Genomic DNA, 17,500 nt, shown 5'->3' on the forward strand with positions numbered 1-17,500 from the left:
CACCTGGCAATATAAGGTGTAAAGAAAACAATAATAATAAAGACATTTGAAGCCCGGACCCAATAAGAGAGCGGATTTTGAAAATTGAAGATCTATAATCCCCCGTCCTTCGTCCTGCAAATCTTTCTTTGCAATTAATGAGTGAACAATTATCAAAAGACTGTGTATTTCACACTAAGGAGAGAGTAACCGGAAACGGCTTGTATAGCAACATAAATCGATCTTTGATAAGAATACCATAACAGAAATCTGTGGAAAGAAAATAAAGCGGTTAATCCTAGGATCTTAAAGATATTCAACATCTGGAAAAATCCTGGAAAAATTAGCAACGAGCAATGTAGCGCAAATGGTAAGTATGTATATTTACCCTACGATAAGAGCAAAGAAATATGGAGATATGCATAAAAGAATAATAAAGTCAACGCCATTTCCTTTGCAACAGTGCAATTCTAATGAAGCTTCTAAGCCTCATTGCTTTAATGCTTGATGAAAGCAACTTTAGCATTTAAAGTAACAATGCACAGGTGTACAAATGTAATGAAATATCGATGGACTATTTTTGTTCCCTAAGCAGATGATCCCCAGATGAATGCTGGAGATGACAAATCACTAGAATCACTGCTACTAATATTTTACAGATTTAATTGAGAAACTAATATGACAAATCGCATTAGAATAAACTGCTAAGACAATGCTGAATACAGGGTAATTAATTAAGTGTATAATATTATACACGATATACAGACAGTGATTAGAGAATTACAATAAGCACACTTAAAATACGTAGGGATCATTGAACAATATGGCAGCAACGAATATAAATGGATTAGATTAATATTAGGAACACAAAACTAAATATTCTAACTGGCCAAATTTCAAGTTATACTCTCAATTGGAAGTTAAATTAATTAGCAAGACTTGACAAAGCAGGGAGGAAATAACGACTACGTTTAATATGTGGTAATCGAGACCTGATGATATTTACGATGTATGAACTTGTATAAAAATATTCATCGGTTAGGCAAGTTACTTATAAAGAACATTAGAAATTTATACAAATATATATATATAATCTTTTCTATTCTAGTCACAAGGCCTGAAACTTTGGGGAAGGGGGCCCAGTCGATTTGATTGACTCCAGTACGCAACTGGTACTTAATTTATCGACCCCGAAATGATGAAAGGAAAAGTCAACCACGGTGGAATTTGAACTCAGAACGTACTGACAGGCGAAATACCGCTAAGCACTTCATCCGGCGTGCTAATGTTTCTGTCAACTCACAGCCTTACAAATATCTATATAATACAATAGAAAACAAAGGAATACAGAGATGGTAAAATAACAACATAGCTATGGCAAAAGAAATGGCAAGATATCTTGATTAATATTGAAACTATGTCAGATATGACAAAGATAGCAAGATATGCTTTTGTTTGGGCAATCTCTGACAAAAACTGAACGAGATGTAAATGGAATAAACATACGTGACACTGGTAGAGAAGCTCAGTGTGCAAGGGGAGAAATGAATGATACGTTTTGATTGCAGTGAAAAATCAAATCTTTCCATAAAAATGAACAGAGATAAGGATTGCACAAGGCTACGAAGTTAAGTTAGCGTTATTAAATAGCAACATTAATGTAATGTTTTTTGTCTTAGAGATTGAAAAAAAAACATTTTCTGAGAAATGCCAAGACACTCAGTCAGGATAACAATACACGAAAAAGGCAATTTTAGAGAGGAAATATTTAGTCGAAACCACCGACCCCAGATCTTGAGTGGTATATTATTTTATCGATTTTGAAACGGTGAAACGTGAAGTTAACCTCGGTGGGAATCGAATCGGAAATTTAACACACATTCATTCCGACGCTCTAACGGATGTGCAAGCTCGCCGCCTAATAATAATAATAATAATAATAATAATAATAATAATAATAATAATAATAATAATAATAATAATAATAATATTTTTAAAAAAGGATTGACGTAACTCTTCACGAAGGTAAATAGTCAAAACGAAGAGCGCGATTTTAGATGTTTTATTTTTTGAACAACATTTCGACAGAACGTCTGTCTTTCTCAAGTTCAAACCAAATGGTGATTGAAAATTCAAAATTTCAGAAACCAAACGTAAACTATGAACGTGAGTAATCAGCGTCCATACGTTGATAGAATGACATCATCAGCTTTTGTCAGTTTTTTAATAAGCAGAAAGAAAGAAAGAAAAAGGAAGACGACAGAAAAAGAAAAGAAAAAGAGAGAAAGAAGAATATTCAATCAAACAGTTTTGTATAAATTTGATGATATTCTCCTGTCATCTTATTCATTCCTCCAGGGCGTGATGTCAATAACTCGCAAACATATTTCTCCTCATACATTCTGAGAAGTGAAAGTGGGGTACATTCAGGATATTTTTTGAGAATGTGCACTTTCAAATCTTCTTCAAAATTGCAGCCGCTTGAAACGAAATGTTCAGCAAGTTCTGTTGAACTACTGTTCTTGGGCCTGACGTCGAATCTGTGCCCATTAAACCTTTTGTTTAATTGTTCCGTTGTACAACCAACATAAATCAAGTTATGTTTCGTGCATTCTGCACCGTACACTAAATGGGAATCTTTGCAGGTTCCCCCTTCTGTATAAATCATAACATTTCTATTATGATTTTTGATGGTATTCACTTCACTCATGTTGTTGCACAATGAACAGGGCTTACCTCTCTTACGGCTGTTCTTTAAGGTACAGCGTGTAGATACTCCAATGTTCGTTTTCTTGGAGTCAGATATAGAGGTCAATAATTCTTTTATGTTCTTATTCCGTCGAAAGGCTACAATGGGCGGCTGAGGAAATGTTTGTTTGAAACTGGGATATTAATAATAATAATAATAATAATAATAATAATAATAATAATAATAATAATAATAATAATAATAATAATGCAACACCAACGTCCTCTCAACGATTAGCCGGAGATGATTTTTAAAATGAGAATATCTGAAATAAACTCGACTGCTCTCACAAACGAGAATACTAAAAATGAACCCAACCGCTCTCAAAAATTAAGTTTGAAAAAATCGGAAAAATAATCCAAAACCCTTGTCTAGTGCTCGATCGATCCCAGTCACGAGGCCAAACATCCCTGAAAGTTTCATCCGAATCCATCCAGCGGTTCTTGAGATATCTTGTCCACGGGCAAACAAACAAACAAACAAACAAACAAACGCGCCTGAAAACAATAACCCTGCCTTAATTGTTTCAAATTTTGCCAGAAGGACAGCCATTTGGGGGGAAGTGATGTATCGATTGCATCGGAGGCAGTGTTAAACTGGTACTTAATTTATCGACCTCGAAAGGATGAAAAACAAAGTCGACCTCGGGGGAATTTGAACTCACAACGTAGTGACGGGCGAAAAACCGCTTAGTATTTCGTTCAGCGTGCTAACAATTCTGCCAGCATGCGGTCTTAATAATAATAATAATAATAATAATAATAATAATAATAATAATAATAATAATAATAATAAAAAGAAGAAAAAAAATGCTTTCTAATTGATGTATCAATACCAGCAGATGACAATGTTTCTCTAAAAGAAATGGAAAAACTTTCAAAATACAAAGACCTGGAAATAGAGATAACTCGAATGTGGAATCTAAAAACAGAAACAATTCCTATCATAGTAGGTGCCTTAGGTATAATAAAAAAAATATTCAGACAAATACATAACATATACATAACAAAAACACCAGGACTTACAAATATATATAACATACAGAAAATTGCACTACTGGGTACTGCACACATTCTACGCAAAACACTTTCAATACAGTAAACATAAGAGCACCACAGCAAACCACAGCACATACCCAAGGCGCACAGAGCTGCGCTCGGTAGTGAAGTGAAAGCACGTTATAAAAATAAAACTACTGAACAATGATAATAATAATAATAATAATAATAATAATCCTTTCTACTGGAAGCACGAGGTCTCAAATTTGGGAGAAGGGATTAAGTCGATAACATCGACCCCCAGTGCGTAACTGATCCTTATTTAATCGACGCTAAAAGGATGAAATGCAAAGTTTCTTTTATTTGCTATCAGGGCGAAGGATGAGGGGGAAAATAGAAAGGTAGGCATAACGTTTGTGTATTTACGTATAATGAAATAATTATAATAAATAAAATAACTCTATATACGTAAGTATTTAGAAAGTACACAATAAAGCAGTCAAACGAAACACATTATACAATAGTAAGGAGTAAGGAAGAAACATTTATGATGGTGATAGGGTCCGCTTGATACAGGTGGGCCTCTAAGGATGATCGAGTAATCCCACAGTTTATGATCTCCCTGAACACCAAGAGTCCTCTAAGGATGATCGAGTAATCCCACAGTTTATGATCTCCCTGAACACCAAGAGTCCTCTAGAATTCCGTTCTTCGTCTAACAAGTCTACACTTAGAGCGATAACATCCCCACTCACATTTCAATGAATTCATTCGAAGACAGCACTTCCCTACCAACCCTCACTTCTCTTTTCAAGTGAAATTTGAACCGCGATATGGCGAGTGATAACTGTATATGATACATATATAATACAAATCCACATTAAAAATGCAAATTCCGTCCTTTTGGCTAAGATCAAAGTGTTCTTATCAGCTTAATATCTGATGCGGTCTCTATTTGAGGCCATCGATATTAAACTGATTTTTAGAACAAGGTGAAGTGTTAGGGGCTTGCTCTGCCTTTGCCACGGGTTGGCCTGGTATTGCATTACTTCCAGGATTCAGCCCACTGTTTTAGTAGGCGTAGGGAGTGGCTGTGTGGTAAGTAGCTTGCTTACCAACCACATGGTTCTGTGTTCAGTCCCACTGCGTGACACCTTGGGCAAGTGTCTTCTACTATAACCTCGGGCCGACCAAAGCCTTCTGAGTGGATTTGGTAGATGGAAATTGAAAAAGCCCGTCGTATATATGTATATATACATATATATGTATGTGTGTGTATATGTTGGAGTGTCTCTGTTTGTCCCCCCAACTTCGCTTGACAACCGATGTTGGTGTGTTTACGTCCCCCTAACCTATCGATTGGACAAAAGAGACCGATAGAATAAGTACTAGGCTTACAAAGAATAAGTTCTGGGGTCGATTTGCTCGACTAAAAGCGGTGTTCCAGCATGGCCGCAGTCAAATGATTGAAACAAGTAAAAGAGTAAAAGAGTGGAACAAAGAATGAAAAACAAAGCAAACAAAAAGGGAAAAAAAACACATCAGTTCTACAAAAAAATAAACACGTCGATTCTATACGAAGTGTTTCAGTTGCTCGCACACCACAAGGTTCAATGGAACTTACTGAAGCAAGCCAGCACGCTCGCGATGGCGAGGCTAAGGCGTTGGAACAGCCAAGCACCTTCACGAGCATCACCTGGCACGTCGGTAAGGTGACCTCCAAACTTCCTGATAATTAAGAGTTTTGTTCTGTTTGGCTACGGGGCAGCGACTCTCTTTTATTGCAGCATCAAGGGTATGGGAGAGAGCAATGGAGTCACAGACTGTGTTGTCTGAAATGAGGAACAAAGGGTGAGGCCATCTGGTCTCTTCCCATCACTCTTGGATAATCTTGCTGGGTCCAGAACCGAAGGAATATTAACCTGAGCTAGGGCTTGCCTAATGATTAAAGTCTGAAGAAAAGCCGTTCAGCAATTTTTTCAGGGCAGTGACGATTCGTTTCTACTCTAGGCACAAGGCACAACATTTTTGGGAAGGGGCCAGTCAATTAGATCGACGCCAGTACGCAACTGGTACTTAATTTATAGACCCCGAAGGATAAAAGGCAAAGTCGAAATTTGAACTCAGAACGTAAGGACGGACGATTTTGCCAGTTCGCCGCCTTAATAAGGATAATAATAATAATAATAATAATAATAATAATAATAATAATAATAATAATAATAATAATAATAATAATAATAATAGTAATAATAACAATAATAATAATAATAATAATAATATGCGCTGTTTATCTTGATATGAGATCACCATGTCGCGCACACATGGTTGTGATGCATGTGCCTGGTGTACCCTTATCAGACGGGTAGTCATGATGGGTATATTGGGCTTCGTATATTTTACACCAGTGTCACTTTGACGGCATGCTCTGCTTTCTCACTCAATAATAATAATTCTTTCTACTATAGGCACAAAGCCTGAATTTGTGAGGAGGGGACTAGGCGATTACATCGACCTCCAGTGTTTCATTGGTACTTAATTTATCGACTCCGAAAAGATGAAAGGCAAATCATCCTTGGCGAAATTGGAACGCAATCCGTAAAGGACGCAATGACGTTAAGCGTTTTGTCCGTTGCACCAAAAATTCAGGTCGTCGGGTTTTGGTTTCAAATTTTGGCACATAGCCAACAATTTAAAATGAAAGAATAAGTCAGTTACGCCGACGCCAGTGCCTGGAGCTTATTTTATCGACCCTGAAAAGAAGAATGACAAAAATCTCGGAGCTATTTGAACTGACACCATAAAGAACCGGAAGATATGCCGCTAAGCAAATAATAAATGACAAATTATAAAATGAAATATGAATATATGTATAGCTGTTTACCTAATTGACGCAGCATGATGTTTCCTGTGTTAAAGTCCAATGTAAACTGTTACGTAAGTAGTAATGAAACCAGAAGATATCTGAAACCGAATGAACCTACCCAGAAGTGACATGGGCTGTGGTGCGATATTTGACAAATTGAAAATGTTGACAGAAAGAACGAATTGACAAAAGAAATAACGAAACGAGATAGACGGACTGAAAGACACACACGTACTAGATAGATAGATAGATAGCGAGGGGAGCAAGAAAGATCAACAACAGAATGACAAAAGAAATAACGAAAAGAGATAGGACAGAATGACACACACGTGATATATATATATATATATATATATGTATATAGATAGATAGATAGATAGATAGATAGATAGATAGATAGATAGATAGATAGATAGATAGATAGATAGCGTGGGGAGTAAGAGAGATCAGCACCACTCCTTGATATGAAAATTTGACCTGAACAGATATTTGACCTAGTTTGGTCAGCTCAAATATCGTCCTGCGTGAATTCATGAATAGATCCGGAATTCTGGAGTGACGGGGGATAGAATTATTGCAAAAAAAAAAAGAAATGGAGAACCTGATGATAAAGGAGAGAGAGAGAGAGAGAGAGAGAGAGAGAGAGAGAGAGAGAGAGAGAGAGAGAGAGAGAGAAGGGAGAGCAGGGTCAACAAACCTATAATAACTATTGACTTTATCCAGTTTACAAAAGGAATATTTTCTTAAACTCATTTTTTGACAAAGCAATACATTAATAAAGAAAATGTGAACTACTACTACTACTACTACTACTACTACTAATGCCACTGCCGCCACCGCTGCTGCTGTTGAGCTGCCGTTGTTTCTGTTGTCGTTGCTACTGCTGCTGCTGCTGCTGGCGGTGATGTAGCTACTACTGTTGTTACTACCACTACTAATATTGTTGCTACTACTACTACTACTACTACTACTATTACTACTACTACTACTACTACTACTACTACTACTACTACTACTACTATTACTACTTCTGCTGCTGCTGCTGCTTCTACAGCTGCTGCGGCTGCTACTGCAGCTGTTACTACTACTACTACTACTACTACTACTACTACTACTACTACTACTACTACTGCTGCTGCTGCTGCTGCTGCTACTGCTGCTGCTGCTTCTGAGCTGCCATTGTTTCTGTTGCTGCTGCTGCTTCTGAGCTGCCATTGTTTCTGTTGCTGCTGCTGCTGCTGCTACTACTACTACTACTACTACTACTACTACTACTACTACTATTGCTGCTGATGCTGTTGCTGCTGTTACTATTACTGTACCGTTTAATATATATATTAATAAATTATAGGGTAGCAAAAAAATTTTAGAAATTTTATTTACCACCAGTGGTCTGGCGAGAGTAAAAAAACAGTCAATAGACTATGTATTATTCATTTAAAATGCAGAGATGCCTATAATAGGACATCTACTCGCTAGAAATAGCAGCAAAAGGCTATATACCACAAAAATTAGGGATAATTTCGAAAGGAAATGAAAAATAAAAACTTTTACCAATCTATATTCTGTACCATGGTTTCAAGTCAATTTTAGTAAGATAAAAATTATATCTTACAAGGTCGGACTATCATCAGCAGAAATGACCAGACAACATATGAAGCACGAGTCAATTTTTGTGGTATATAGCCTTTTGCTGCTATTTCTAGCGAGTAGATGTCCTATTATAGGCATCTCTGCATTTTAAATAAATGTTTAATATATATATATATATATATATATATATATATATATATATATATATATATATATAATTAAGGGATCAGCAAATATTTGCTTCACCAAATACCGAAGTTCAGAAATAGCAGCTAAAAAAGCTGAGAGTCCCACAGTGGGATTCTCAGCTTTTTTAGCTGCTATTTCTGAACTTCGGTATTTGGAGAAGCAAAATTTTTGCTGATCCCTTTATTATATTTATAAATATATATGAGCTTTTAAATAAGTTCTCCACCAATAATGGTGCTTTCATACCGATGGGATTGGTAAAAATTATTAATTGTTAATTGATTTATTAATTAATAAATTGATAATCCTTTACCCTTTTAATTTGTAATTTATATATATATATATATTTGAAGAAAAGCAACAAAAATTCAAAAGGTTATAATAGTACGTACGTTTCGTACAAAGTTCATTTATTCATGTAGTGAGAACACTACATAAAATGTGCAATGAAAATGTACTTCTCAGCTGCATAATGGAAGTTCATTTTAGAAAGACATTTTGTAGATGTGTGCAAAAAACAAGAGTAAGGGAAGAAAAAAATATCATCAGTCAAGATGAATAAATGAACTTTGTACGAAACGTACGTACTGCTATAACCTTTTGAATCTTTGTCGCTTTTCTTCAAATTTTATTCACCAAATCTCTTGATTTTGTTTTTGGTCTTTACCCTACAAAATTCTGGTGTCTCAAACATTTTAAGTACCACATTTAATCTTTTGATTAAATCTATATATATATATATATATATATATATAATAAAGTAAAGTTGTGGAATACCGTACGAGTGGAAATATATATGAAAGAAGGTTTGAAAATGCACTTATTTTTTTAAAATATTTATTTACTTAACCGGTTTCACTTTTTTAGAAAAAGATTATCAAAAGTCTTTGAGAATAATAAAAAATGTTAAAAACAGTTCGAGTATTAAAATGCATATATACATTCTTTGATGATAAAATATATTTAAAGTATAAAGCTTTGTATGAACTTTGTATTGTTACATACTGATTATCACAAATTCTCTGATATTAAAATGAAAATGTTAAAAACAGTGTATGAAAATACACATATGGAAAAATACATATACATATCCTTATACATATTCTTTGACAATCGAATAAAGTTGAGGAGGAAAAGACTTGACTTTTTTCTCTTGTGTATATTGAGGGAATGTTTTACTGTCTTAAGAGACAGTATGACTGGCTAGCTGGGGTGGGAGGGAAGAAGAGATAAAAAGGATTTTTTAATTTTATTTTTGGTTGGTCTGAGACAGTCTGTCATGGTTCACTGGTCTTTGGGACTGGTTTTGTGCACATCTCTATGTGTGTGTGTATATATGTGTGTTTGTGTCCGTGTGTGTGTGTGTGTGTGTGTGTGTGTGTGTGCCGTTTTTATTGGTCCCAGAGTTTATTGTGGAATGTGTATATGAGTGTGTGTTAGAGTGTTTTTTGTGTCGGTGGGGATGTTACGTGTGTGTACGTGAGAGTGTGCATATATCTCCTTGTCTGAGTATGTATGTGTTGTTTTGATCGTCCTTGTGGTGTGTGTGTGTGAGAGAGCAACCGTATGTATGTGTGAGGGTGTGTACGTATGTGTGCGTATGTGTGTGTATGTATGTGTGCATCTGTGTGTGTGCGTGGGAGTGTTTTGTGTGAGTGTGGGAGTGTGTGTGTCTCTCTGTCTGAGTGGGTGTGTTGTTTTAAATATCCTTGTGGTGTGTGTGTGTGTGTGTGTGCAAGCAAACGCATGTGTGTGATGGTTCATATGTATGTGTATGTCTATGTCTGTATGCGTGCGTGCGTGTGTGGCATGTGTATATGAGTATGTGTGTGTTTTATCTATGGTAGGATGGTGTGTGTATGTGTGTGCACGTTTGTGTGAGTGTGTATGTGTGTGATTAATATTTGTTAGGGTGTTGTGTGTGCGCATGTGTGTGTATGTGTATATGTGTTTGTTCGTGTGTGTGCGTGAGTGCGTTTGTGAGCGCGTGTGTATGTGTGTTTGTGTGTTTTTTGTGTCGGTGGGGATGTTAGGTGTGTGTACGTGAGAGTGTGCGTATATCTATTTTTCTGAGTATGTATGTGTTGTTTTAATCGTCCTTGTGGTGTGTGTGTGTGAGAGAGAGAGAGCAACCGTATGTATGCGTGAGGGTGTGTACATATGTGTGCGTCTGTGTGTGTATGTATGTGTGCATCTGTGTGTGTGCGTGGGAGTTTTTTTGTGAGTGTGGGAGTGTGTGTGTACGTGAGTGTGTGTTTGTCTCTCTCTGTCTGAGTGAGTGTGTTGTTTTAAATACCCTTGTGGTGTGTGTGTATGTGTGTGTGTGTGTAAGCAACCGTATGTGTGTCTGATGGTTCATATGTATGTGTATGTCTGTATGTGTACGTATGTCTATTTGTGTTGTGTGTTGGTGGAGGTGTTGTGTGTGCACGTGAGTTTGTGTGTGTCTCTAAGTATGTTTGTGTTTGAATTGTCATTGTGGTGCGTGTGTGTGTGAGAGAGCAACTGTATCTGTGTGCATGAGGGTGCATGTGTGTGTGAGCATGTATGTGTGTGTTGTATTTATTAGGTGTCCTTGTACGTTGGGTTTATCCAGGTGATGTGTATGTGTGTGCATGTGTGTTCCGTGTATGTTGGTACTGGGTATGCGTTTGTATGTGTGTGTATGTGTGTATGTGGGTATGCTTTGTGTAGTTTCCTGGTGTATATGTGTACATGTGTGTGTGCGCTGTCATTGTGAGTGATTAGTTTTGTTTGTATTGTTAGTACAGTATGTGTGTGTATACGTGTGGGTGTGTTTGTGTGAGTGCGTCTATGTGGCTTGTATTTGTCGGGGAGGTGTGTCATTGTGTGTGCATGCTTCTGTGCATGTGTGCTTGTGAGTGTTTGTTGTGATTGTTGGGATTGTATTGTGTGTGTTTTTCTTTTGAGTGTGTGTGCGACATTTTTACTGGGGAACAGGCGTATGGTGTTTGTATATGTGTGTACATATGTATGCAAATATGCGTGTGTGAATATGATTTGTGGTTGCCGGAGTGGTGTGTAGGTGTGTGCATGTACCTGTTTACATATGTGTGTATGGGTGTTGGTTGTGGTTGCTACAATTGTATTGTAAGTGTATATATGCATGTGTTTTTTCTTGAAATGTATGTGGGTTTGTGCTCTAGTGTGGAGATATTGTGATTGTCTGTGTGTGTATATATGTGTGTAAGTGTGTTCGAGTCGGAGGTTTGCATTATATTGGTGTGTGTGGGATTTTGCGTATCTGTGTGTCTTTGTTTTGGACGTGCACCTGGGGAGGGGGCTTATGTTAGAGTATGTTGAGCTGTGGTCTGTATTTTTGAATAAGATTATTTTCCCTATTTATTCGTGTTTGGCCAGTGGTGTTGTCTGAGCATTGGTATAATGGGAAAACTAGGAATTTGGGGGACTTGTTTTGTGCACAGAGATCTAAGTGCCCACTGAGTGGTATCTGTCTTGTGGTGGGATCCCTCAATTGTTGGCGGTGGACTGTCATCCTTTCTCTGAGAGTAAGGCTCGTTTGCCCTATGTATTCTTTGTGGCACCCTTCACACCTTATGGCATAAAGTAATTTTTTGATGCGCAGGTGAAGTTATTTTTTATGACAAAAGTGTGTCCCGACTGGAATCTGTATGTTGTTCCTTCCATGAGGTGGATGCAAGTCCTGCAGTTGGAACGACCACATTTTTTGACGGTAGGTGGTGGGCTTGTGTTGGGCAATTTTGCATTCGTGAGTAGGTTTTTTAGGGATTTGGGTTGTCTTTTGCTTTTTATTATTTTATGGGTTGCGAGTACTCTTTTTAGACGTGGGTCTTGATTCAGTAGTGGGATGTTTTTGTATATTATTGTGTAAGCTTCTGCATTTCTAGGATTGTGTGTTGAGAGATATGGGAGACTATTTAACGTGCCGTTTATGTGTTTCGGTTTTCGCAGGTCATGGGTAGCAATTGTCTTGGCCCGTTCTATTCCATTGTCAACTAATGATGCAGGGTAATGTCCTTCGAGGAGAATTGCCTTTAGTTCTTGGAGTCTTTTATTTCGAGTTCTATAATTAGAGACAATTGTGCAAATTCTTCTCGCAAGGTTGAAGGGAATGTTTGTCTTTGTATGTTTTGGGTGATTGGAGGTGAACAGAAGGTATTGCTTGGAATCAGTCGGTTTGTAATGAATATCAGTCTCAATACTGGTACCTATTTTTATAATGAGAATGTCAAGAAAAGGAAGTTGGTCTTGACTGTATTCCATTGTAAATTGGATATGGTTGTTGACACTGTTAATTAGGGTTTTGAAGTTAAAGAGTTGGTCGAGTGTGTGGGACCATAGGATGAGGCAATCATCCAAGTAACGTTTCCAATTCTTCAACAGGTATTGGTGGAAAGACAGGCCATATCTAGTTTTGGATTTGTCGTAGATCTGCAATTCTAAGTAGGCCATCACCAGGTTTGCATATGTAGGGGCAACTTTAGTCACCATTGCAGTCCCTGATACCTGTCTGTAGGTGTTATCATTAAAATTCAAAAAATTGTTTTGAAGGATAAACTTAAGGCCCTCGATGATGAATTCTTTTTTTATTCTTTCTGGGATCTCATTGGGATATTTTTCTAGCCAGAATTTAATGGCTTCCAGTCCATATTGATGTGGGATCGTAGTGTAAAGATTTATTACATGAAAGGAAACAATGAAAATGTCTTTATCGGTATGTTTGGGGAGATGATTTAGTAGGTCCAGGTCGTCTCTAACAATACTTGGTATGTGGTGAAGTATTGGTTTCAGGAGGATATCGAAAAAGTTGCTTAATCTGTGTGTTTCACAGTTTGGGCCTGCCACAATTAGTCTTAGTTTGAGATCAGTGGGATGTGGTACAGTGATACAGGTGGAAGTGGACTTTTTGCAAGCTTCAGAAATAGTTTTGCTCTTGTGGGTTTTTGGAAGTCCACAGAGGTTGCTTGTTTTGCAATTAAAGTTTGTTAGGTAGTCGCATTCCTTTGTTTTTAAGTTGTTTCGATGTTGGCAAATGATTGTGTTTAATTTGGTCATTGTTCTTGTTTGTTGGTAGTTGACTACTCTTTCATAGTATGTAGTGTCTTGTAAGAGTTGAGATACAGAGTTTTTGTATTGTTCTGTATCCATAATGACGACAGTGCTACCCTTATTTGCTTCTTTGATTGTGATGTCATGATTGTTTCGTAACTCATGGATGATTTTCCATTCGTTTTTACTGGTGTTGGGTTTGGGTTTAGGTTGTGGAAGTTCATTATAAGGAAAGTTCGAAATATACTCGCAAAATTTGTCCAATGTTTTGTTTTTACCTTTTATGGGATTATAATTGCTCTTGTTACGAACCATTGATTCGTTGTTATTGATTTCTTTGTCAAAAAATTCCTCTGTGAGGCGTAATTTTCTACAAAAGTGGGAGACATCATCCTGTATTTCACTCAAGTTGGGGTATTGTGGAGTTGGAGTGAATTTTAGTCCTTTTGAAAGGATTTTAATTTGTTGGTTCGACAGGTTTAGGCTTGAGAGATTCACTAGTTTTGGTTTTTCAAGGTTGGTGTGTACCATCTGGTGTCGTGAGATCTGTTGCCTTGGCCTAAAAAATGATTTCTGGGGATTCTTATGCTTGCGGTATTTTGGTGTGTGTTGAGTTTTCCCCCATTGATGTGTTATATATATATATATATATATATATATAACAAATTAAAAGGGTAAAGGATTATCAATTTATTAATTCATTAATAAATCAACAATTAATAATTAATAATTTTTACCAAGCCCATCGGTATGTAAGCACCGGTATATGGTGAAGCAAATATTTGCTGATCCCTTAATTATGTTTATATATATATATATATATATATATATATATATATATATATATATATATATACATACACACATATATATACATACATACACATATATATATTCTTTTTTCTGTTATTCTTTTATTTGCTTCAGTCATTTGACTCCGGCCATGCTGGACCACCGCCTTTAGAATGTAGCTGTGCCTTTAACTTGTTTTTTTCTTAATTTCTTTTTAGCACTGTGCTACTTAAGAGTAACACTTTCATACATACATATAAACGCTTGTGTTAGAATGGGGGTAGCTGATGAAGGAAAATGTTCTCTATGTGGCCTGTGTGTTTTTTGTACTCTAGTTACTATTATTTTTTTGTCTACGTTTTGTTTGCAATGTCCTGTACCCAGATATGCACCTATATATACAGGTAGATGCAGGTATGCACATACTTGTACGTATATATGCATATACTCATTTATTGTTTTATATATATATATATCGTTGTTATTATGTTAAACTGTTGTATGTTCAAATATGGCCAAATACGTTTTTCTTTTGCTTGCAATAGTCGGTTCTTCTGGTCAAACTATCGTATCTCCAGCTACTTCATATGCCAAGATATGAAAATGTCAAGTGTAGTACAACGGTTTAGCATTTTCAAAAGAGTAGTAAGTTCCACATACAACAGTTTTGAAAAAATATCCCTGACTGAAAATATCATACATGCATGAAGTTACGATTTTATGCACCCAACAAAATATTATTGTCAAAGTAGAAACTATTGCTAATGTAAAAAGTAATGGAATTTTGTGAAACTATTTTTTCGTTTTCTGAAAAAGCATCGTCTTGGACTTACGACACTTTTGCATAATAGCAACGATATATTTCAAGCGCTACAAAATAATTACTCGAAACATCCACATATTGCTTTAATACCTTCCTTTTTGAGTTGTTCATAGAGTATTCTTTAGATTTGTTTTTCGGAAGGCGAAAGGAGAAAAAAGTATAATTGTAGTATTACGACGCAATATATTTGTTTGTACCAAACCATTCTGTAGTTAGAAGAATACACAAGCAAAATCTCTACAAATTCTAGTTTTCTCTATCATGGTATTTGGAAATTAGTTTCAAGGAGAATTAGGAAATTTTGTTGGCAAATTTTGATCAAGAGCACCGTAAGAACCCTACCAATGTCTTCATTCCGTTTAAAGTGAATTTATATATGAAAGTGTTACTTTTAAATAGCGCAGTGTTAAAAAGAAACTAAAAAAAAAATAGAAGTTGAAGGCACGGCTACATTCTATCTAAGGTGGTGCGAACGATACTTTGAAAGATTTAAACATGTTTTAGTGATAGAAATTCATCCTTGCACTTGTTGCGTCATAAAATAGTACTGTAGAATGAATCTAACAGGAGCGTCATTCTTTCCCATGGTCTGTCAAACATTTTCCGGCTCGTGAACCTGTCAGTTTAACGCTACTGTAGGGTTGTACTCGTCAGACAAAGAACCATCGATTTCAGGAAAGGCTAAAAAAGATCCTAATATCTATTCACATCAATTTTTACCTGGAACCCGGATCAGTGTCAAGAATTATATGCCTTGACCATGATTTGCCAGGTATCTAGCTAAAGGCAGTTTCATCAAAATACTCGATACCCAGTGACTAGGATTACCTTGATTTCGTCCGTTTTTACGTTCTGAGTTCAAATTCTGCCGAAGTCGACATTGCTTTTCATCCTCTCGGGATACCGCTAAGCAATTTTGTCTGGTATGCTAACGTTTTTCCCAACCAACCATCCTCGTACTCTTTACTCTTTTACTCTTTTACTTGTTTCAGTTATTTGACTGCAGCCATGCTGGAGTACTGCCTTTAGTCGAGCAAATCGACCCCAGGACTTATGCTTTGGATGCCTAGTACTTATTCTAGCGGACCCTTTCGTCGAACCGCTAGGTTACGGGGACGTAAACACACCAACATCGGTTGTCAAGAGATGTGTGAGGGGGACAAACATATACACACATACATACATACATACATATACATATATATATATATATACATATACATATATATATATATATATATATATATATATATATATGTGTATATATATGTATATATATATATATATATATATATATATATATATATATATATATATATATATATATATATATATATATATATATATATTTGGCCGTACGGCTTTTGAATGTTGTTTTCACTGTCCAATTTTTCCTGTCTTGGTTTGTGTTTGCCACCTTGGAATCCTCTGTGTAGTGGGTTGATCCACTACTCAGGAAGAGACTATTCTAGAGTACGTTCTGTCTTATCTTCGAAACGTCAGGTTAGAATAGAGACAGCTGATGAAAGAATATTCCAAGTGGCTTTCCGTTTTCCTATGTGTTCGTTCCGTTGTCTGTAGTTCATTGTTCTTACGTCCTGTACCCTGATATGCATATATATACACATGTAGATGTAAGTATGTACATATATGTGTGTATACATGTATATATATTCTTTGTATTATTACATTATTGAACGCACACGTCCTTTTTTGCAAGTAAGTCTACTTTATTATTCTGACGTGACTCTATCTATCTATCTATCTATCTATCTATCTATCTATCTATCTATCTATCTATCTATCTAACTTTCTATCTATCTTTATATCTATTTATCTATCTGTCTTCCTCTATCTTTCTATCTATCCCTCTGTCCTGGCCTCTACTTCACTGCTATATCCTTCTGTCCCTTCCTCCTTGTTCCACTTCCTGCCTCCACAATCCTCTCTGCTCTCGTGTGACCTGTGGTCAGCTTTCTTTTCACTCCAGCTGCTGTGAAGGCAAGACGAACTACTAGCGTTCTACCTCAGATTCGCGTTTGGCCGTACGGCTTTTGAATGTTGTTTTCACTGTCCAATTTTTCCTGTCTTGGTTTGTGTTTGCCACCTTGGAATCCTCTGTGTAGTGGGTTGATCCACTACTCAGGAAGAGACTATTCTAGAGTACGTTCTGTCTTATCTTCGAAACGTCAGGCTAGAATAGAGACAGCTGATGAAGGAATATTCCAAGTGGCTTTCCGTTTTCCTATGTGTTCCTTCCGTTGTCTGTAGTTCGTTGTTCTAACGTCCTGTACCCTGATATGCATATATATATATATACACATGTAGATGTAAGTATGTTCATATATCTGTGTATACATGTATATATATTCTTTGTATTATTATTATCATATATATATATATATATATATATATATATATATATATATATATATATATATATATATATATATATATAT

General features: G+C 36.3%; 1 protein-coding gene and 1 pseudogene across 1 annotated transcript in view; one reads left to right on the forward strand and one right to left on the reverse strand.

Moving 5' to 3' along the window:
- Window positions 1-6,832, reverse strand: part of LOC106884358 (uncharacterized) — a 35,098-nt gene extending 28,266 nt beyond the window's left edge. Inside the window, exon 1 of the mRNA XM_014935706.3 lies at window positions 6,611-6,832. Within this exon, the coding sequence (XP_014791192.2) occupies window positions 6,611-6,626 (16 nt within the window). The 5' untranslated portion in view covers window positions 6,627-6,832. The remainder of the gene's footprint in view (window positions 1-6,610) is intronic.
- On the forward strand, window positions 4,615-4,798 carry LOC128247929 (U2 spliceosomal RNA; annotated as a pseudogene).
- Window positions 6,833-17,500: the final 10,668 nt, after the last annotated feature.

Source organism: Octopus bimaculoides, chromosome 5, assembly GCF_046866305.1.
Source record: "Octopus bimaculoides isolate indiv1 chromosome 5, ASM4686630v1, whole genome shotgun sequence".
In the NCBI taxonomy this organism is placed as follows: domain Eukaryota; kingdom Metazoa; phylum Mollusca; class Cephalopoda; order Octopoda; family Octopodidae; genus Octopus; species Octopus bimaculoides.